The sequence below is a fragment of the Geospiza fortis genome, unplaced genomic scaffold, assembly GCF_000277835.1.
Source record: "Geospiza fortis unplaced genomic scaffold, GeoFor_1.0 scaffold186, whole genome shotgun sequence".
Classification (NCBI taxonomy): domain Eukaryota; kingdom Metazoa; phylum Chordata; class Aves; order Passeriformes; family Thraupidae; genus Geospiza; species Geospiza fortis.
The window spans coordinates 4,514,195-4,536,547 of NW_005054331.1; the positions used below are offsets into that span (position 1 = coordinate 4,514,195).

The 22,353-nt window shown below is 34.5% G+C and overlaps 1 protein-coding gene across 1 annotated transcript in view; it reads left to right on the forward strand.

The window, feature by feature from the left end:
• The window catches only part of CFAP54 (cilia and flagella associated protein 54), a 125,988-nt gene that overhangs the window by 88,629 nt on the left and 15,006 nt on the right, over nt 1-22,353 (forward strand). The window contains 15 exon segments of the mRNA XM_031057539.1: nt 1,481-1,567; nt 2,553-2,675; nt 3,555-3,608; nt 4,898-5,114; nt 5,451-5,545; nt 7,076-7,245; nt 12,870-12,972; nt 14,352-14,490; nt 15,409-15,566; nt 15,762-15,947; nt 17,162-17,288; nt 17,592-17,744; nt 18,774-18,879; nt 21,387-21,492; nt 22,242-22,331. Coding sequence (XP_030913399.1) covers nt 1,481-1,567; nt 2,553-2,675; nt 3,555-3,608; nt 4,898-5,114; nt 5,451-5,545; nt 7,076-7,245; nt 12,870-12,972; nt 14,352-14,490; nt 15,409-15,566; nt 15,762-15,947; nt 17,162-17,288; nt 17,592-17,744; nt 18,774-18,879; nt 21,387-21,492; nt 22,242-22,331 — 1,914 coding nt within the window.

Sequence of the window (22,353 nt, forward strand, 5' to 3'; positions counted from 1 at the left end):
ACCTGGCCTTGAGCACTTGCATGGTTGGGGCATCCACAAGTTCACATGTAACCTGCTCCACTGTCTCACCGCCCTCACAGTAAAGAACTTCCTCCTAATATCTAACCTAAACTTACCCTCTTTCACTTTGTACCCATTACTCCTTGTCATATCACTACAGTTTCTGATGAAGAGTCCTTCTCCAGCTTCCCTGTAGGCCCCCTTCAGATACTGGAAGGATATACAGTGCCTCTATACTTTAATAGAGCTCAGTTTTAACATGTCTTTTGTTAGTTGTCCCTACAAAAAAATTTAAATTTAAAATGAATGTAAATAAATTTGTCAGTAAGTCTCATCACTATCCACTTTATTTTACAGTTGGTATAATTTCACTTAATTGCAGGACTTCATTGTGTTTATTTTAAAAAGCTTACAGAATTCTATTCTTCTGTTAATTGTATTGAAAAAATATGGCGTCAAAATGCAGACAGTTTTAGAAATTCCTTGTATCAACCTATTTCTGGTAGGTCTACTCAGTAATAATGTGCTGAAATACCCCACCTTGAACAGAGAGAATAATTTGGACAAACTTCACTTCCTACATTGTGAATCACATACAAGGTAGTATCAGGGGTTAGCTTTAGTGAGCTGAAGAACTTATTAAAATGTTAATCTTTCAGAAAGCGTAAGAGAAGTATTGATGGTGTGTGGTGGTCAAAGCAGTAATCTTATATTATCTGGATACTTTTGATATGTAGTTGCAATGTGTATTTCTGTAATTGGACCCTGTATCATGTTTATATCTGCATGACCTACTATTTTGCTACAGATTTTACCTCTCATATCACTACAGTTTCTGATGAAGAGTCCTTCTCCAGCTTCCCTGTAGGCCCCCTTCAGATACTGGAAGGATATACAGTGCCTCTATACTTTAATAGAGCTCAGTTTTAACATGTCTTTTGTTAGTTGTCCCTACAAAAAAATTTAAATTTAAAATGAATGTAAATAAATTTGTCAGTAAGTCTCATCACTATCCACTTTATTTTACAGTTGGTATAATTTCACTTAATTGCAGGACTTCATTGTGTTTATTTTAAAAAGCTTACAGAATTCTATTCTTCTGTTAATTGTATTGAAAAAATATGGCGTCAAAATGCAGACAGTTTTAGAAATTCCTTGTATCAACCTATTTCTGGTAGGTCTACTCAGTAATAATGTGCTGAAATACCCCACCTTGAACAGAGAGAATAATTTGGACAAACTTCACTTCCTACATTGTGAATCACATACAAGGTAGTATCAGGGGTTAGCTTTAGTGAGCTGAAGAACTTATTAAAATGTTAATCTTTCAGAAAGCGTAAGAGAAGTATTGATGGTGTGTGGTGGTCAAAGCAGTAATCTTATATTATCTGGATACTTTTGATATGTAGTTGCAATGTGTATTTCTGTAATTGGACCCTGTATCATGTTTATATCTGCATGACCTACTATTTTGCTACAGATTTTACCTCTGTTCACATTATACCAGTATATTGTATCTGAGATTTGTAAGGATTCAGCTAAATGTATTGAAGGAAGAATCCTCAAGGTAATCAAATAAACTTTCGTTTTCTCAAAACACATTGTATTTCAAGTAAACTTTTAAATTCTTTGTTTAATGTAGTCAATATTAATGTATTTTTACTATGAAAAATAATGCTTTAAAGTTCAGCTGCTGCTTAGTGTTTCTTAGCACAGCAGATGATAGGGGTACTGTCTAAATGCAATTATTATTTATATTCTCAATTTTAGTAGCATGAAGAGCTATTTAAAAAGTTTTACGGTTAATTTCCTACATAGGCTATTGAGTGTTTCCATAAATTCTTTCTACTCTCTATTTAATGAAGAGGAGGTTTTTCTTCTTTGATCCAGACTTCTCACTTGGTATTTTTTATCTTGTTCCACTTTTCTTTTAAATATTTTTTTCGGTGTAGAACATGAATGACTATTTTTTTCCCCAAATGTTCACTTCTGGATGTGTTCTTACTATCATGGTAGAACAAGGTTTCATGAAATCTAGGAACAGATTTTTGTCTTTTCACTGATGTTCATCTTTTGTTGTTGTTTAAATAATTTGGGAGTTTTAGGGGTTTTTTTCAAGGCATCTAACTATCAAGGGTTTTTAAGAGTATTAAGAGTCAAATAGATACAGGTTTTAGATATTTTCAGGAAATGTTGATATGAATTAGGTAGAGTAGCTGAGTACTACAAGACTAAGATGGGTAAAATCTATGAAACAGATTTTTTAAGGGGCTGAGCTTGGACAGGCAGTCAAAACTCTTACCAGATGAAGCGAGTTCTTTCCCTTCTTCAGGAGGAAGTTTTTAAAGAATTTGTTTTTAAAGGTGAAAGATACATCTTTGAAAATATTCACTATAACATATAAAAGATTTCTTTCCATTGAAGATCATTCTCCATCAATGTACTATTCTAGTAGCCACATCTATTTGAAAATTAGCTTTAAATGCATTTTATTTTGAGCAAAAAGAATAATGAATAACATTCAAATCAAAGGCTTTGTTATTTTTTCATAGATTAAAGTACTTACAGATATAGGATTTTTTACGGAGGCCTTTCATGAGCTGTCTTTGCTTATTTCGGGAGAGAGAATTCCATGGAAAATACCAGCAGGATACAAATGTACTGAACAAGTGCAGGTAAACACCAGAAAAGTATGACATTGAGCTGTAACAGTCCATTTTTCTTCATGAAACTTCACATACTCCGTATCTGCAAGTTGTTACATGTTCCTAAGAAATTCCTAGGTTTCTTTCAATAGATGAATCAAATAGTAGGCTTTGAATGACATTAAAATCTCTCACTAAACAGCAGGAACAAAAATCAGTTTTGAAACATGCGTTTTATACATTGCGTACTGCAGATACTACTGTAGAAAAAACAATGTGTGATTTCATATGCAGGCATGGAAAGTATGAATAAAGCTGACATGGGCTCTTGTGCCCTGGGGAGGGTGAGGGCAGCCTCAGGAGATGCTGGGCCATAAGAGCTATTGCTGCCCACAGAGCCTTGAACTCACATCACGCCAGGTCACTTTGATTTTTCCCTCTGTCTGGTCATTAATGTGCTACAAGGGTTGGAAGCTGTTAACAATTGACCTAGACTCTTGTCCTGCTGTGAGCATACCTGTGCAGGCAGATCAGGTTGTTGGGTAAGCCTCCTCCATAACCAGCCTTTTCTTGCCAAAATAAGCTAATGATTTAATCCTGGATGAATGTAATCAAGGTCTTCCTTATCTGAGTGGTGCTTTTGGGTAGGTGATGTGATAAAAGACTTCTGGACAGAGCACCAGGTGAAATTCAGCATGAACAGTAGGAAAAAGTTTTTTCACCAAAAGGATTGTGAAGCATTGGACAAACTTCATGTTTGCTTCCTTTACCCTGAGTTACAGACAGTGAAGCAGAGCAAATTGAGTTTAATGAGCTGACTTGAAGGGAAATTTCCCTCTTCCCACCTTTATTAACTCATTGGTTTTATACACATTGTAACACATTACTTTTGTTTTTTCCGTTTTACAGGCCTCACAGAAATTTGATACCTCAAAATCTCTCATGACTGATACAAATTTGCAGGTAAAAAAAACCTGAAAGAGGTAAATGTTTAATGCTAGACGAAAATGTTTACTTCTCTGTCTTAAGAGAAAATATCCTTGTTATTATTAAAAAGATCCGGTAAATAGAAGACATATTCTTCTCAATACATTACTCTTTCCTAAATTTTCAATTTTATGACTGACCTCTCAAGGGAAGGGCAGCTACCACTTTCACCATTTTTCAGATGGGAGATCTACTGTGTACAAATCTGTGGCTTGTCTGTGCAAAACACAATAATGAAAGTAATCAGGCTTTCTCACAATATGGTCAGGTGTTTATCCTGCTAAACATTGAGAATGTCAGGCTTTTAATGTTACAATTTCTCTCAGTCAGAGTTGTCTTCATAGACTTAACTCAGATGGGGGTTGAAGTCCATTTCTGGGGGAAAAATAAATTAAAATGGTGACTCTATAAACCAGTGTCTAAACAGTAATTTTCTGATTTTATTAAAAATCACCAACTTATCACTAACTTCTTTTGTGTTTTTCAGTTTTAATAATTTCCTTTTATTAACCTTCTTAAGGATCCGTTGAGCTGGTAGGGGTAGATGTTAGCAGAATATGAAAAAGTTGTACCATTAAAACAAATTGGTAAATTACAATCCCTACTTTTTCCCCTCCACTTTTCTCTCTTGTTTACAGTGAGCGTGTGTCTCCTACAACAGTTGCTATTACAGGATGGAAATGAGAAGTGTATCTTGACAGCTTTTGATCTCACTAGTTTCTGATTTATTTTGAAGTTGTGCATTATCTTTTGATTTGAACACTTCACAGTATATGTGGTGCTGTTACTGGACTCATGATTTTGCAAATCTGTATAGACTTTCAACTTCTAAATTTATTAATCGAAAGTGAGACTATTAAATTCATGATAATACAAGAATGCTAAAATGAATAACAAAAAGACTTTGTGAAATATGCTAGAATGATGTGATACAATAATTTTTTCCTTTTTTACAGCAGACTTTTCTTTGAGTTGAGATTTTTGAACTACAGATTCACCTACAATGCAGAAAACTAGAACTTTCAGTGATAATAGCTATAACTTCATAGATGCACCTTGTGCTGTAAAACCAATCTCAGGTTGTAGCAAGTGCTACTGAGGGGTGAAGTTTGGGAAAAAACCCACCTCATTCATAATAAATAAGAATATTACTAGCATTATTCATGTTAATTGTTGATTTGTGTCATTATTAATAGAAACAGAATATGTCTTAAACAAGAAAAATGTGTCATTTCAAATAATCCCAGTTGTTAACCTTCTTGTAGGTACTGGAAGATACATTTAATTGCAGTCTGTCTTTAACAGTGGCATCACTGTGCGACCCACAAATGATGAATAAATTAACCTTAGCCAAAATGCATCTCATCATTTCTCTTTCTGCCACAATAAATAATATACCTGAAAAAGTTGAAAAAAATTTATATTTTGTTGACAACGACAACTTACCAGAGCCAAGCAAAACTACAGCATCAAATGTAAAAGGTAATTATAAGGATGGAGGAAAAGTTTATTTATATTGTTTCAAGCTTTTTTTTTCACTTTTAACTGCATATGAGTTAATATGTCATATTATGAACAATATTAATTTTAAATGTTGCTGAAAAAATTCAGTAATTATTGAAATAAGCAGTAAGACTTGTTAAGGTTCTTTTATTATTATTCTACTACTACTATTATTAATTTGTTCCATTATTACTTATTTTGATGTTGAAAGTCCCAGTTGTAAGTAGAGAGAAAAGGACTGTGTTCTTCAAATTACTGAGAATGCTTTGGTTCTGCATCTGTTATCTGAAATTTTGTCCGCAATGTATTTGGCAGCTGATGCTGATCAGGATTCAAGACAACAGGAACAAGGAGACAGAATGGTGCATCTTGTTGACTGTAAAGATGAATTAAATATGGCCATGCTGAAGGTAATTTTGATTTTTAGGAGAAAAGGATTAAGAAAATGCAGATTGATCCAAAAAACCTTTCTAATGCCTTCACTGTAACAGAAATTATGATGAGAGGATGGTATGAAAAAGGAGACTGTAAATTCCTGTTTCTAATTTGACTGTAGCCTTACTAGCTGTGCACAAAGTGTTGACAGTTTGGTGCAATAATTGTTCATTTATCATGCATCATTTTTCAAATGATGGGAAATATTTCCACAAATAGCTATCAGTATGACTATTTCAGCATAAAGGGTAAAGACAATAGCATTTCAAGATAAAATAATCTCCTTTCAGAGAGTTCCATCTGTAGAACATCAGAGACTCTTTGATGGGGCAATATGCTATACAAATAAAAAACCATTCTCTACCATTCTCATATGTGAAATATTTCAAATTTTTCATGTAGCTCTTTCTGGTACTTTATTTTGAAGAAAACATACCACAGCTTATTTACTTCTTTGTTTGAAGGTTTTTTTTTAGTTGGATTTTGTTTTGTTTAATTGTAAACTTTATGCATGCCTGGTTCACATCACAAAGAGACCAAAATAAAGGGCTGACATATTCTTCATTCAGAGGGGCCTTTCACTTTGGAAGTATCTACTTTTGGCCATTTTTACAAACAAACAAATACAAAAAGTATGTCTGGAGAAGGGAGGATGATTTTGTATGGCAGTTGGTATAGGTCAAATGCTAGAAACTTGAAAGTTTTATTATAATTTGAAAATAGCAACTTGAGAATAACTAAAATAGAAGTGTTCATTTGAATTGACTAATGCTCAGTTAAGAGGCATAATATATTTCTTACTCTTATTTTTTCTTTAACTATTCTATTCTTTTGGATGAGTTTTTATGGTTTGGGTTTTTTTTTTTTTTTTTTCTAAGTCGAGCTCTGAATTTTGATCAAAGTAATGTATTGGATGATACAAACCTTTAAATTAGTTTTTAATTCTGCTGAAAGCTCCACAATTGAGACTTAATTTAAAATTAGCTTTTTTAATATGTTTTTTTCACAGCTTCCTACAGATTTTTTGACCAAAAAGACTGTTAATTATAGTTGAACTTTCAGGATACATACTGCACACAAAAATGTCAAAATATAGCTAATAAAGAATGTAATATGGCTTTTGACATCTTTAATGTTGTTTTTAATATTGTATTTATTATTTAAAATTACTAAGCATAGTGAGAAGTATAGTATAAAATCATCAAGTATAGCCAGTAAAGAATGGGAAATTAGTGAATAGCATTGCTAAGCCTTAAAATATGGAGTTAAGCATGCATGGCAATAGTACAGGCGCAGTTAAGATGTTGCTGATTTAAACAGTGATTCTGGAAACCTGACAAAAGCAGAATTACTCACCCCACCCCTATTTATAGAAAAGGCATATTGCACTTAAATTGATTTATTCTGGGATGTGGGGATAGCAGGGTACACAGAAAAAGATATTTCTGAAGAAAATTTTTGTTTCTTTACTTTTTGAAATCTTACAACACTGTGTTCTTCTCTAGGGGATTTTATTGACAGAAGCTGAAGAAACTCTTAGCTGTCTTGTACAGGACATACAGGAAAAATATGATGGGGACATATCTCGGTATTCTGTGGAAGATTTAGAGGCTCTTATTGAGGCCAAACTTGAGCTTGCTTCTATTTCTCATCAAAGGCATCAAGCACCTCTCAGGTAAGTAACACTGAACAACCTTATCTTGCACAGCCTTCACAGCCAGTGATTAAAAAAATAATTTCTTTATTACTACATCAATACTGTAAATCTTAGTAGTTATCTGTAACAACTCCATTAGGATATTTACAAGTGTAAGATACACAGGCATTTAATTTTTTTATTACTGCTTTATTTTGTTTTTTAAAAGAGGATCAGTTATGGGGCCAGAGATTCAGTCAGCCCAGAGAATCAGTTATGATTTCTCCATGAGATGTTTTTGTGATATAATGTTGTATAAAAACAAAGAAAAAGTCGCAATCTTCATGGTTTTGGTTAAAGTCTGGATATGTTAGATCATGTGAATTCTTATGATTTTAAATTGTACAGCAGAGCACTAACTGAAGTACTGAATTCTACTTTGTTCTAGTATGCCCTGTGTTTCTGTCCTGAAAGAAAATTTCTTCTTGATGTACTTATTGGTTTCAAATTAAAACATAAAAATTTTATTTTTTAAATTACAGTGATTAAAAAGCATTGAAGTAAACATTAACAGAGTAGATTTCAGCAGCATTATGTTGTTAGTCATAGAGTCTAAAATACTGTTGTATTATCTCTATGGCTGAATTATCTCTATGTATCTGTATATATCTGCCTGACTGCCTGATATTTTCTCCAAATTAAAATTCCCAATTTCTGTGATATTTTTTTTTGAGATTCTGATTTCTTTTGGAGAATTTAATGAAGTTACAACTTTAATGTTCTTGGAAAATACTGGACATACAGTATGAAATACATTAACTCTTTGACATACAGTATGAAATACATTAACTCTTTGTAGATGTTAAATTCCAAACATTGTTTTGGTCTTTTACCTAGGAGGATTCATCTGTTTAGCATACCTGTAATTTTACATTAATTTGTGTAAGAAGGATGTTAGTTTAACAATGCATGATAATTTTATCAGTGTGAAGTTTTTATCTAATATTTTATTAGAGGGAAAAATCTTTGAGCACACAAATTGCTAACTACAGGTGGAGCATACTCAGGTGTAGCACCATCACGTGCCAGACTAGATTGAGATTTGGTGCAATGTAATCAGTATTTGTAACATTTGTTAGGTCTAATCTAAGTAAACACACCAGAATTGCTACAATAAATCTTATAGCATAATAAGCATCAAAAAAAGGAGAAAAAAACATAACCCTTTCTTTATTGTTGAAATAGTGGTGAAGATTGAAGTGGTGGGTGGCTCATCAGGCCAATAGATAAATCAGTCTCAATGGGATTTTTTACCCAATTTAAAAAACTGTTTATTTTGTGACAAAACAAGCCACCTTCCTTCTCTCAGCTCTCAGCTGAACACTCTCAAAATCAATGCTTTTTAAATAGCACAATTGCTTTTGCATGGTTATGGTACAGCAGTAAAAATAATTAACAAGGACAGGAGCTTCACAGTGCTGTATAACCTACTGTACTGAAAACAGTAACAGTCTGCAGTGTGGTCTTTCCCCCGGGTTTTGTGTTTGTTATTTTAAAAGAAAGCAGTTTCCAAAAATTCAGATATTAGGACTGTAATAATTTAGCAATAATGTGATTTGGGAAGATGCAAAGGAAGAACTTGTAGGTTATTTGTGGATGTTTCTCAACATGAAATATTAGTACATTTCAGTGGTTTTTGAATTAGATTCATTTACTATAAATTGTCAAGGAGAAATCCACCAGTCGCTGACAGTCACCTCATCATACTTTTGAGTGTCCTGAATTTTATAAAGTCTCTATACTGGTAATCAAGGAACATCTGAAATACCATGTGTGTAATCTTAGATTGATACTGGGTATGGTAAAACCTGCATTGGTAGAGTCCTCTCTCAGACATTCTCACCCAGCTGAACTGGTTCCAGTATATGCAAGACATTTCAATGCAGGACCCTTCAATTTGCCATGCAGTTTATATCCTAGAGACTCATTTCTCTGTCTGTTTATAACTTCTCTCAGATTGAAGAAACTTTTTTAGAATATCAAGGATTTCAATGGATGTCAAACATTGTATAGATCACTTTTTGTGACTCAAATTTTTGATGGGTTTTTGTTCAGTGGGTCTTATATATTGATAGTGGTCAGTCTCAGGGAAGAAAAACCATCAAAAAATAGAGTTTGGGGTTTTTTAACCTATTCTGCAGTTTTATTGCACTGTCATGGAAGCTGTGATACGTCTGCCTCAGATACAAATGAAACATTTCTTCAGACAGCTGAATGTTTCCTGCCCGCCAGCCTAGAAATCAAACTTTGCATGATATTACAGAAATTCATCTTTTTTTCTCCTTTGGCAAAATGACCTAGTGGTGAAATTGTTATAGTCAGCTGTACTTTCCTATTTTGATCATCTTGTCACTTTCTGATTCAGCTGATAAAAGGATGTGTATTTTGTCAAGGGAAATATATAGATACATCACTCTTGTTGACAGCAGAAGAGGGTCACAAAAATTTCATCAAGGGAAGCTTCTGCATTACAAGCTTCTGTCTTGCAAAATAATGTATGCTTCAGAATAACTTTATGTATAGGACTAATCCCATTGATCTCAAGGAGAGTACTTACATGGTGTCTTTCCTCTAAATGTGAACTTTTTAATTACCCAAATGTGTACCTCTCTGCTTATGTGAATAAATTGTGACTTAAGGAATATATGAATCTTTGGGCTTGTGGTCTATATTTTACTTAGGAAATGTATGCATAAGCATGTAGGTAAAACTAGCCTCATTTTCAATATTGCTAAATGTTGACAAGAGCAGTTAACTCGAGGCAGTGGTGCTGAGAAATTTAGGTTAGTATTTGTTAATAGCCTATATACTCCTAGGTGCTGTACCTTCTCCAAGGTATTTAAGATGTGAACCATAGCGTCTCTAGCAATGTTTTAAGAAAAGTCAGATTTTACTGTAATTTTAACTTTGATGCCTTGGTTTCAGGGGAGAACTCTTAAAAAAAAGCAGCTGGGGTACATCATTGCATTATGCATTTTTCTATTTGCTTTTATAAGCAAATTCTGTTTCACCTTTTACGCTGTTAGAAACTTATCATCCAATTCAACATTGATTTATTCTGTTTTCATTTTGTTGAATAAAACTGAGGTAAAGGGATGATGGAGATTCATGAGGATTGAATTCTGAAATGTAAAAACCAAGATATTAATGGTTTTGATTCTCATTCTTACTGTGGGGTCTATTTGTGCTGAATTGGTGTAATCCATCCAGGTCTGCATCACAAAAACAGCAAGGAGGATAGAATCAGAAATGACAGGAAGACTTTAACTGCTCTCTTATCTTAACAGGAGGTTATCCATCCTGTGGTTATACATATGTTGACAGATTAATGTGTGTAATTTACAAGTACAGCTCTTGTTCAGAATTCTTGGTGCAAGATCTTTGCCTTCACAGCCATTAGTCTAGAACATCTCAAAAGCCGTAAATTCACACAGACCTTGAATCTCTCTTGCATTAAAAGATCTTTGCATTGTTCTAGCAGTGTAAAAAGGTGTTAATAATTCTTTTCTATTTTTTTCATATTCTTCATAACAGCCAGTCTTTAGGTAAAGAGAGACTATGTAAAAAAACCAGCATAGATAAGAGTTTTGGTTATACATTTTTAACAATTAACCTGCTGAAAAAATCTTTTAGGTAGAGAGCTAGACATACTCTCTGGTAGCTTAGAATTACTAGAAAAATGTTTCTGTGGCCAGAGCACATGGAGATTTGTAAAAAAATTCCAAAAAACAACCCCCAAAACCAAACTCAAAAATGTTTTGGAGAAGATATAGAAAAGTAAGGATTTACAGACATAGGGGAAAATGTACAATTGGGAGAAACCAATACAAAGAGACATTGATTTTGGCAATTCTCAGAATATTTTGAGTAGTGTGTTCTCTGGACAACAATTCCTAGTATGAAAAAGGTCTTCTGTCTATGATGGCTTTGCAGATGTCTTCATATCATGAAATAATTGTATTCACAAGGTCTGCTGCTCTAGATATAAATTTTTGTACATGTAATAAAAGTGGAACATTATCTGAGGGTATCTGAGTGCTTATAAAGACAGCAAAAAAAGAAAAAGAAAACCCAGTAGTTAATATTTTAAGAATCCTGACAATATTTTGTGATCTAAGCCCATCATTTTTTGACACATAGGGTTAAATGCTGCACCAGTCCTAATGGTGTCTGTATCTTCCAAAGGTGCTGTTCAGAGTGAGCTCCAGTGCGCTGGCTAGCTATATATAGACACGAACGGGATGGGACTGCTTTGGAATGCGGCAGGAACTGTTTATTTTTCAGAATCTTTCTAATCTATAGTTTTGTCTATGTAAAGACTCTGACAGTTCACAATCTAGACAGCAAGTCAAAGAAATTTGCTGTTACAATCTACTAAATACTCATCTTAGCCTGTTACACAGAGCAAAAGCATATTGACAGAGACTTTAACCAATCAACATACACGCGCGTAGCTTGAGTTAAAACAATACTTGCTTGTTCATTTATAGGAGTACAATATATAAAGCCTTATTCATGAAATGCAACCTTGCTTCTAGAAACTTTTTGCAACTTAGAAAACTATTCCGAAATGCTAGACACAAGTCTATTGTTCTATTCCTCGTGTCTTCCTGCAGCTAACAAGATGATCAGCAATATTAATAATTCTGTCATAACTGAGACCTGTCTGTTTTCCCACAAACCTGAAACCCTCTAACTTTATAGGTTCCTACACTCCAGAAAAGAATTTAGGACATGGGGCAGGGACTACAGTAGATGCAATGTCATATGATTTCTTACTGATGAGGTTTTGCCTCATCACCTTGGTGGTGTTTACTAAGATCCTGTGAGTATTTGACCATGTGGATTTAACAGGAGGATTAATGCATAGCCAGGAAAAGTTTTAAGGAGAAAGGTATTAACCTTAGTTGTGGATGATACAGAACTCTCCTAATATATCTTGTAATTGTCAGTATTTTTACATCTTCTAATTTCTAAGAACTTATCCCTGAAGATAGATATGCCATGGTTGGTCTTGATCTATTGATTTGACTAGATCTAAAAGTTGGGCTTGACAATCTTAGAGGTCTTTGCCAGCCGAAATGATTCTATGATTCTGTGTGTAACTAGAAATTACAAAAGAGTTCTGTTTTGATTACTCCAACAGAATATGATATATTTGAGCTTATATGTTATTGAAAAAATAATAGAATCATTGAGCTCATCAAGTCCAGCCATCAACCTCGCATCATCACTGAGACCCCTAAAACACTAAATTGTGTATCACTCAGATCAAGAAGCCTCTTAAACTCCTCCAGACATGGTGACTCCACCATGTACCTGGGTGACCTATTCCAATGCCTGACCACCCTAACCGTGAAATATTTTCAGGTTATGTGTACTATTGGCAAGACTTGTTCTCTTACTGCTCTTTTGTCACTGTCATAATGCAGTGCTTACCAATTCAGAAAATAGTCTGAGTGTAATCATGTTTTACTGAAGCAAAAATTGGTAGCTGGTCATTTATAGCTCTGGCATAGTAAAAAATGAAGTATCTATTTTAATAAAATCATAAACTGGCAAATATAATTAGTATTTTTAAATAATATTGCTCTATACCACAGTGTTGCTTTGGCTTTCTCTGCAATTCGGCTTCTCCAAGATGCCAAAGTTTTTTGTGTGGACGTGGCACATTTTCAAGAGGAAAAGGATGAAAGGGAGCATTTGGTATGTGTGGATGTTTGTTTTAAACTTATCTTTCTTTGTATATTAATCTTTGTTGCATTAAGTGATTTTTAAAATATTAGAACATAGCAGTCATTTGTATTATGTGGTTACCATTAACCTGGAGAAAAAATTATCTTTGTCGTGCGTTGGATACCTGCTTGCTTAAAGTGTGCTCAATGTGTCTGTAATCATCACTATCATTTATATGAGGTTAGGAATTACAGTTTTTATTTCTATTACTCTCAAATGGCAGCACTGAAAATCTTTTGTTTAAAACCCCTCAAACAAAAAGGAAGTGAAAAAAAATAGCTATCAGTTGAACATCTTGTATTATTCAGTTAAGGTACTTTAGATTTTCTGATTGAAAACTGAATTCTCTTTCAAAGAGCCAGATGGATCATTTCACATCATTGCTGTGGGGCAAGATTTGCTGTGGAGAAATCTTGCACATGGAGCAAGATTTCAGCTGACTTCTGTTGTCCAACACAGGGATTCTGACCTCTGCTTTGGAAAGCCTGTTGGTCTCACACCACACAGTCACTCTTGAGTGCACAGTGAGTCAAATTGACTCACATGGACAAGCAACACTGTTTGTGTTGCGTGTCAGGGGCTTCTGTCTCCCTGCACTTGCTCTTCTCTTTTCTTAGGATGGTCCTGTAGCCAGTAACTGAGCTATAGATATTTTTTTCCTCATTGGCATCAATGCAAATCAGTCACAATGATTTTTTGTCCAAGTAAAATGTAGGTGATGCATTGTCCAGTGATTGCTTGCTGAAAAAAATAGTAGAGCATGGAGTGTAGAATTTTAGCAATAGAAAGAGTTTTTAGAATATATGAAGATAGAACAAGGAGTTGAGCTGAGCATTCTCACAAACACTTGTAGTACTACATTACACTAATATTTTTGTACATTACACTAATGTTTCTAAACGCTAGAAACACAAAAAACTGGAAATCAAAAACCAAAAATTTCTTTCTAGTCATTATTGTGATACCAGAAACTGATACTGACCCTGCTCTAAAATTAGACTTTTATGTGCCTCAGAAATTTGTGTAATGTTCCTGTTTGTGTGGAAAAAAATCCAAACTCTTAGAATTATTGTTCATAAAAAATACAGTATATAGATATATTTATGGAGTCTCACATAAAAAGTGTTTTACTATTCAGTGCTAAAAATTATTTTATATATATTAAAATTTAAATAATAAATGGCCTCCTGTTATCAAAAATATGTATCTAGCCGTCAAAAAAATTTCTGTTTAGAATGTTGCTATTATTTGTAAGATATTTGTAATAATTTAACATGGCCTGTTGCCTTGTTTGTAGTAAAGTATGTTACTCAGAAAGTAACATTTTTCTTGCTTTTGGGACTTAATAGGACTCCACCACAGAAGGTGTTTCACTCCCTCCCCGTGTAACAGCACAAGGGCACATGAATGTACATTTGTGGCTGAGGTGTCGAGCAATGTTAGTGACTGCACTCATGGCACAGATACATGGTATTGGTGAAAAGAAAGGTACTACACTTCCTTACTTTAGATTTTGGGATTATAATGGGCAAATGAGCCTATACAGTCATGATTCTTATTCATAGTTAAAAAATACTAATATTAAGTCTGGGGCTGTATTATCACTGAACAATTATTTGTGTTAAATTCATCCAATCCAAAAAGGAAAATATATTTATGAGCACATCCTCTTCTAGAACATGAAACCAGAAAGTATTATATTAATTTTCATTTAATAGTCACTGTCTTTTGATAACTGTACCTAAAAGTTTCAAATGTTCTAGTGTAATTAAGAAAGTGTGGTTGTTTCAAAAATTGCTGTTGCTGAGTACTTCTGGTTTTAAAAGTCTCAAAATATTTTTTACTTTCTATATCTCCAATAAATGAAATATCCCTACATAGCTCCTAAAAATGTTCCAGGTTATTTTTTTAAGGCTTTAAGAGAGATATTGCAAAATACATTTTTTGAAGTTTGGTTATGAATAAAATGTTTTTCATTCCTTGGTCCTATGAACAACTCTGATGCTCACTTAAGTATCACAATCAGTCTAAGTCTCTTGCCAAATTCTTACTTAATCAGTTCTGGATAATTTCTCTGCAGGCTGTTACATTTTGCAATTTTAACTAAAATCAGATTTTTGGATAAGGAGAACAAATCTCAAATACCTTAATATTTATGTTGATGGCTTGCATAAAAAGCATGCATTTGGATGAACTTACATCTAGTGCTGTTTAGAAACAAAGTGATTTTTCTTTTTTTTTTAAGTAAATTTGACACAAAATTGATGAGATGGTACACGTGCAATGTGGAATTCAAAATGTCATATTTTCTGTAACTTTTTAGTGTAGAAATACACAAGAATGGTAGAACACACAATAAAGTCCTTTCTATTGTATTTTTACTATTCATATGTTCTCTTCTTTTAGGAAATGACGTGGCTGAGCGCAGAAGTGTGATAAAAGAAGTAATATTAGAGGCAGAAGCCTTTGGGGATATTGAGACTCAGGCTGAAATGATGGTGCAAGCTGCTATTCTTGACCTGCAAGAAAAACGTCCTGTGGCAGACATTAAACTTCTTTTGCAGGTTTGAACACAAAAGAAAAACTGTTTGCTTTTCTTTGATGAATTTTTTGGGTAGTCAGAACAGCTGATGGCAGCATTAAATAAGTTTGAAATAGCGCCTCTAAAATAGATTTTTTTTTTGCTTTGTGTGCTTTGTCCTCATAAATAGACAGGAATATAGTAACTGCTTTGGTTTATGTTGTCTGTGTCCAAACAGAATATCATCGGTTTACTCCAAGAGGATATATTTATTTCCCTGCCAGCTTCTTTGACTTTTGTGAAAAGTGTGCTTCTGCTGGCAGACATACTGCCACTGCAAGTAGTAGAGGACTCAGAACATTGCTCTTCTGCTGTGGAACCATTTAACTTGCTTGTTTTGGCACATAAGCTTACCATTAAAGCAGTGAGTACATGTCGGTGCATTTCCAAATCCTTCCAACAGCCCCAATTATTTATCCTGGAAGCTATTTTATCAGTTAGATGAAGAAGGGCTACTCCTAGTGACTGATCACTTCAGTTTTATATACATCAGAATAGTATAAAGAAGTTGTTCATCTTACCAAATTCTTTATCCATTCTCATCAAGCATGTTCACATGTGAAGTCTGGTGTTTTCACAGAATTTAAAAATATTGAATAGTTGCAAAATACACATCCAAATGTGAGAAAAGAAATAGGTAGTTGGACTTCTAAAGAGATGCAGAACACTCACTTTTCCCATTTGCAATGAGGGACATGTTCATACTCAACACCTCAGGGAGAATGTAGATCTCATTAAATTCCTAAGTCTTAAGCATCCAAGAACTTAGCTTTGTGTCTTAGAATAATTTGAATCAGTACAATCTATTTAAAGTAGCATGATATTTTAGGCTGATGGATTGTTACAATTGGTATGAAGAAATAATTTCCACATAAAAATTTAAATAATTAATTAAAAAATAAATTTAAAGACATGAACTTTGTGAGAGCACTAAACCATTTACCTATTTGGGATCCAAAAATAGGCATTTTTATCTGAACTTGGTAGAGGTTATAGAAGAAAGTTTTTAGATCAAACTCTTTTTCCTTGTATTTTCTAAAACGCAAGTTTAATCCACCGAAATATTTATTTCACCAAGTAATAAAGAATCATATGAATCACTTCAGACTCAAACTTCCAACTGTGAGACTTGCTAACCTTCTAGGGACTTGACACTTTACAATGTCTCCCCATTGTCTTATCTCCATGAATGAAAGGTTTGACTGGCCCCTACATGCTAATTTCTCTTTCTTTTCTGGCCTTTACTGGATGTCAGATTTCTGTGTAGAAATGACAGTTTCTTTCCAGGGATTTGGTTACTTGTGAGATCTATTTCTAAAAGACTGATTTTAGGGAGTTCTCTTCTAAAAACCAAAGCCTAGAATTACTAAATTCAATCAAGAGTTCATTAAAATTGTTTGTTTGCATCACAAGACTCTTCTGCAAGACTAGTACACACTAAAGTAAAGGAATTCAGGAATATTGAATCCTTTTCTAGTGCTCTTTTCAAGACACTTCAGTTTTGCAATACCTGACTTACTTAAATTGCTATTTAATTTGCTCTGCAATTTGATTTTACTGAGCATGCTCTTCTCATAGATTTTTGATTGTGGTGAACTCATTGAATGGCAAGGAGAAGACAGTACATTGAGTTGCCTGGTCCTACCCTTGAAGAATATCTACCTGCCGCATATTAACTTGCTAGCCCTAGTCAAAATGAAAATTGGTAAGCAAAACACACCTCATTATTACTTCTGTATTTTGGTAAATTTTCACTCATGTTTTATGAATGGGTTGATTGGTGTAGCTTGGGCTTCTTTTGAGTGGCCTAGGTAAACCTCAATGGCATCATACAATACTGAAACACTATTATATCTTTGTATTTATATCTATCAGTCACTTGAATTTTTGAGAATTGGATTGTAACAGTAAATATGTAGCAGCATTTCTTCTCGGGAATTAGCTTAATTTTGCATAAATTGGTTGTCTACTAAATAATTTACAAAGAGCTGTTTCCTTCTTTTTTTAGGACACACATTAGCTGAAAAAGTAGCTTCCACAGCTGCAAGACATCCCTTGCAATGGCTACATGCTCTCAGGCATTTAGAATCAGCATTGAATCTTTGCAGAGCAGCTGCAGCAAAAAAAATAGATTTGGAAGTTGAACTTCTTTTTCAGATGGGTAAATAAACCCCTGTTTGTACATCCCAAGTGCCATCCTTGGAAAGGTTATGCATGATGTCTCTAAAATGGAGACATTTTACTGTAAAACTAGAATAAATTTGGACATTTCTTAATGTCTCTAGATGCAGATCTCTCTCCTGTGTTTAGTACCACATCATAGGAGTTCATGATACATTATTCTACAATTAATTTCAAAACTGGATTAGAGCCACTTTCATCTGTATGTTAGCAGGCATCCAAGGATGTGGCCAACAAGATTAAGAACATTATATTTTGCACCATGTGTTTTGCATTATGTGTTGGTTTGTGAGAATCCCAGCCATAAAAACATTGAAGACTTTGTAATGTATCTCTTAAAATGCCATTTTTGGGAGTTAACAGAAGAAAAATGTGACAGTGTAAATAATCCGTCATTACTGCAGAGGCTGAGAATTCCAAGTTGTGCAGTGTTGAACGTGCTTCCAATCAGGGTGTAGCCCAACATGCAAATCCTGTCTGTGAAAAAGGTTGACTCATTTTGGTCTTTTAGCTGTTCTTGAGAGAAAAAAATGCTATTCATATTGTCAAACAAAAAGCATGTTCACATAAGAACCTCTTGCTTCACTTTTACAGAGAGGTACTGAGAAGCTGTTGCCAACAGACTTCTGTTACAGCAAGCTGGCTGCGGTTATCCTGTGGGATTGCCCAGCACGACGGGGTCTGAGGGGCACCACGTGTGCAGCACAGCACAGAACAGGCCTGTGCCTGCTCATTAACTCCTCATACCAATGCTCTGCTAGCTGGGATCAGGAAATGTTAGGGGTCATTATGATTCCCAAGTTTGGTTATTTCAGCTACTCTGTGGATTGTTATACAAGCATTGTGCATTACCTTTTAAATGTACTGGAAAACATCTTGCTTAACAGAAGGAGAATAGATAATTTATTGTGTTGTTTAACTTTTCTGGAGGGAAAAACAGATTGGGTGGGTCTTACAGAAGAAAAATTATTAACATCATGAAAATCTACTTTCTGTATTTCTTTCTAAGGTAAAGTAAAACGCCAGACAAGAGAAACAGGCAGTAAGTCATCTCAAGCTGTTGAAACCCTGTTTGAAGCTATTAAGCTCAGCCAGCAACATCATCAAAAATATGAGTAAGAATCTAGCTATACAACTTTGAAAAGAATTTAAATCATACATGAATATAATTTTTAAACATTTTTTTTGCGATTTGGTCTGGAACTTCCTATTATGGAGTATCTTTTATGTTTTAGAGAATTTTATTTCAATAGAGAAGAGTTAGTGGATATTTATTCTCTTATTTAAAACAAATGATAAGAACATTTAAAAGCATTTTTAAACACTTCACCAAAGTTACAGCTTTCTGTTCTATTTCCAAATTTGTGCCCTATCTGTCAACACTGAGAACAGAGCTATCAATTAAACAGGAGGTTTATTCATATTTCAGAAGATGAGCTGTGGTCTGCCCCCTTCCAGATAACAGAAATCCAGCTTGAAAAGGTTACCAGCCAGAAATAGTCAGAAGAGCAGAGGCAGAAGGAGCGTAGGAAATGTGTTTGTAACAGATATCAGGACAGTGACTTTGGCATTAGTTATCAGCCTAGAAGGTGCCTGAAGAGCTGAGCCAAGACAGCCAATAAATTCTGTCAAGCAGCTCTGATACATTGGACTTTAGTTTTTTTGTTTCTTGACCAGTCTAAATGAATAATGTGCCACATCTAGTTAGAGACAGTGCAAAGGCAGCAATTTACCTTGCTTGTTTGGGTATTCTGTTACTTAAGTTAATGAACCAGAACTCTGAATGTAGAAGTAGTAGCACAGTAATAAACCTCAACAAGCAGCCAGCATGATGGAAGATGGTGCAGAAATGGACTGTGGTGAAGCTTTGCAAGTTGAATTTGCTGCACTCTCATTTAATTTGCTACCATCTTTCTAAAAGAATGTACAGCGACATCAATGGACCATGGCGTTCTTGTTTTAGAGAACTTAACATCCTGCTGACATTTATACAAGCCCTGTGATATCTGTGGTATTATTTAATTAAAGTTGTTTCTTGATGTCTCACATCCGTTTTTGTTAGCAAGACTAGAAATTTAACTAAATTGTTGCCAACCAAGTGTAGAATTTGCCATCTTTTCAGCTAGTTTGCTCAGTCTTTAACTGTGCAGCACTCTGACTTTTGTATTTTGCTTTACACAAATTGTACTAAAGCTGGAATTTATTGTACAATATAAACAACCAACTCTGTGCAATATGTATCTGTCCAGAATAGTAACTATGTGAGCAGGCATTTGTTGCTGTGCTTGGGGAAGTTAATTCATAAGTGAGATCTGAAGAAATCTGCAGAGCCAGGAGGGATCTGCATAAGACTATAAACCTATAGGGAATAGAAATGTTGGAGAAATTCTCCAGGTATAGTGATTTTCAGCAGGTTGAAGGGAATAATTCTGCCTCTCTGCTCTGATATGATGAAATCCCTCCTGGAGTACTGCACCTAGCTCTGGAGTTCTCAGCACAGGAGGGACATGAACCTGTTGGAGCGTGTCCAGTGGAGTCCCACAAAAATTATGAGAGGCTGGAAAACCTCTCCTGTGAGAAAACGCTGAGAGAATGGGAATTTTCAGCCTGGAGAAGAAAGAGTTCCAGGGAGACATTTTGGCAGCCTTTCAGTACTTAAAGGGGGCTTATAGTATGGAGATAAAGTTTCTAATAGTGCTTGTAGTAATAGGACAATGGTTTTAAACTAAAAGAGGGTAGATTCAGACTAGATATTGGGAAGAAATTTTTTACAATGATGATTCACTGGCATAGGTTGCCCAGAGAGGTGATAAATGCCCTGTACCTCAAAGCATTCAAGATAAGGTTGAAGGATGCACTGAGCAACCTGATCTGGTTGAAGTGTCCCTGCTCCTTGCAGGGAGTGGGATGAGACGACCTTTAAAGGCCCCTTCCAACCCAAACCATTCTATGATTCTATGATTTTTGCTTAGTTTACAATACTACTGTAAAAGTCACTGAAAAGATAAGGAGACATAGGAGGAAAGTGGGGATAGCTGAGCACTGTCTGAAGATGTGAAACATTCCTGTACAGAAGTCAAAACTAAGAAGGTTAATATCTGAGCCCAGTTAGGAAACAAAAGTCTGGTTTGGTCACTGTGGGTATTTTTGCTGATCCTTAGGAGAGTTTGACTGAGCATCCGATTTGATTGATGGCCAAATTCAGCTACCTATGTTGCAGGGAAAGCAGGGCAATGGATACTGCGTTAACTTGAGCAAGGAAGACAAACAGTATGGGAAGATCACTTCCTTTGCAGAATTAGGGTTTTTTACAAAACATTTGCAATTTATTTATGGAATTTTTGTTTCAAATAATGAAAACTATATTTGATGTACTGCTAAATGAAGGTGTTATTTGTTAAGTACACCACAGAGATGTTTTAGACTCATTTTAAAACAGGAACCCATGGACTTCTGAATTCCTAAATTTCTGAAAGAAGTTGCACTTAAAGTAGATGATGGGGGCTGAATGAATGCTTTATTTGGTGAGGTATCTAGCTAGTCTCATGGAGGAAACAGATTTTATCACTGTAATGCTTACGTTGATAGTTAAGCTGATTATTCTGTGTGCTGTTTCTTACAGGTTGGTAAGACGGTCGTACCTTGAAATAGCACTATCCTATTTCCGCTTTGCTGAAAGTAATGAGGATGAATCAGAGACAGATAATTCGGTGCCTTCCAAATTAAGTGTATGTTTTCTATCTTTTGGGCAAGGGCCTCTTCAAAGCAGGAAATATGTTTTATGCACCTTGCCATATTATTAGTTGCAACGACTTATACATCATACTGAAACTAAAAGTCCTCCTAGAAAAATCACACAAAGAAACCATATAATAGAATTTGATCTTGTTTGATGTTATCTCTCATGTTTATTGTGTTGAATAATAATATTTAAAATAGTTTTCTATATAAAATAGGAAGACACAGAACCGACAGCGTTTTCATTTCCCATTATGTACAAATTAATTTGTACCTTGGAAAATGTACTTAACATTCAAATCTGTTTTTTTTTAAATGCTAACTATATCAAATTTCAATTTTTCTATACAAATATGAATGACAGCATGAGAAATATAAGTGTCTTTAATCACATGAAAGTTCCTACAAGCCACAGGTGGAAAGCAAAATGTGTAGCGTTAGAGAAAAGAGGTAATTAAGATTAGAAAAAGGGGAATATGATAGCAACACTGTATACAGTAATGACTATAGTATAAGCTGCTGTGAGAAAACATTTTCCAGGAGCAACTAATTAGTATGCTCTAGATTTTTTTTTTGTTGTTTTTAGCAATTAATGCATAGATTGACATTCAATGCCAATTTTTACAACTTAGAAATAAATCAATTACTTAATAAGTCGGAGGACTTTATTCTATGTTTAGAATATATTTTACTGTAATATATTTAGAATCCTGATTATGAACTGACATATAATTTTTAGACCAATTCTGAAGATCGGGCTTCTGAGGATGCTATGAAATCAGAAGCGTACAAAGCACAAGCCTGGATTGCAATAAGAGCAGCTTCACAGGTTGGTGCAATATTCTGAAGAG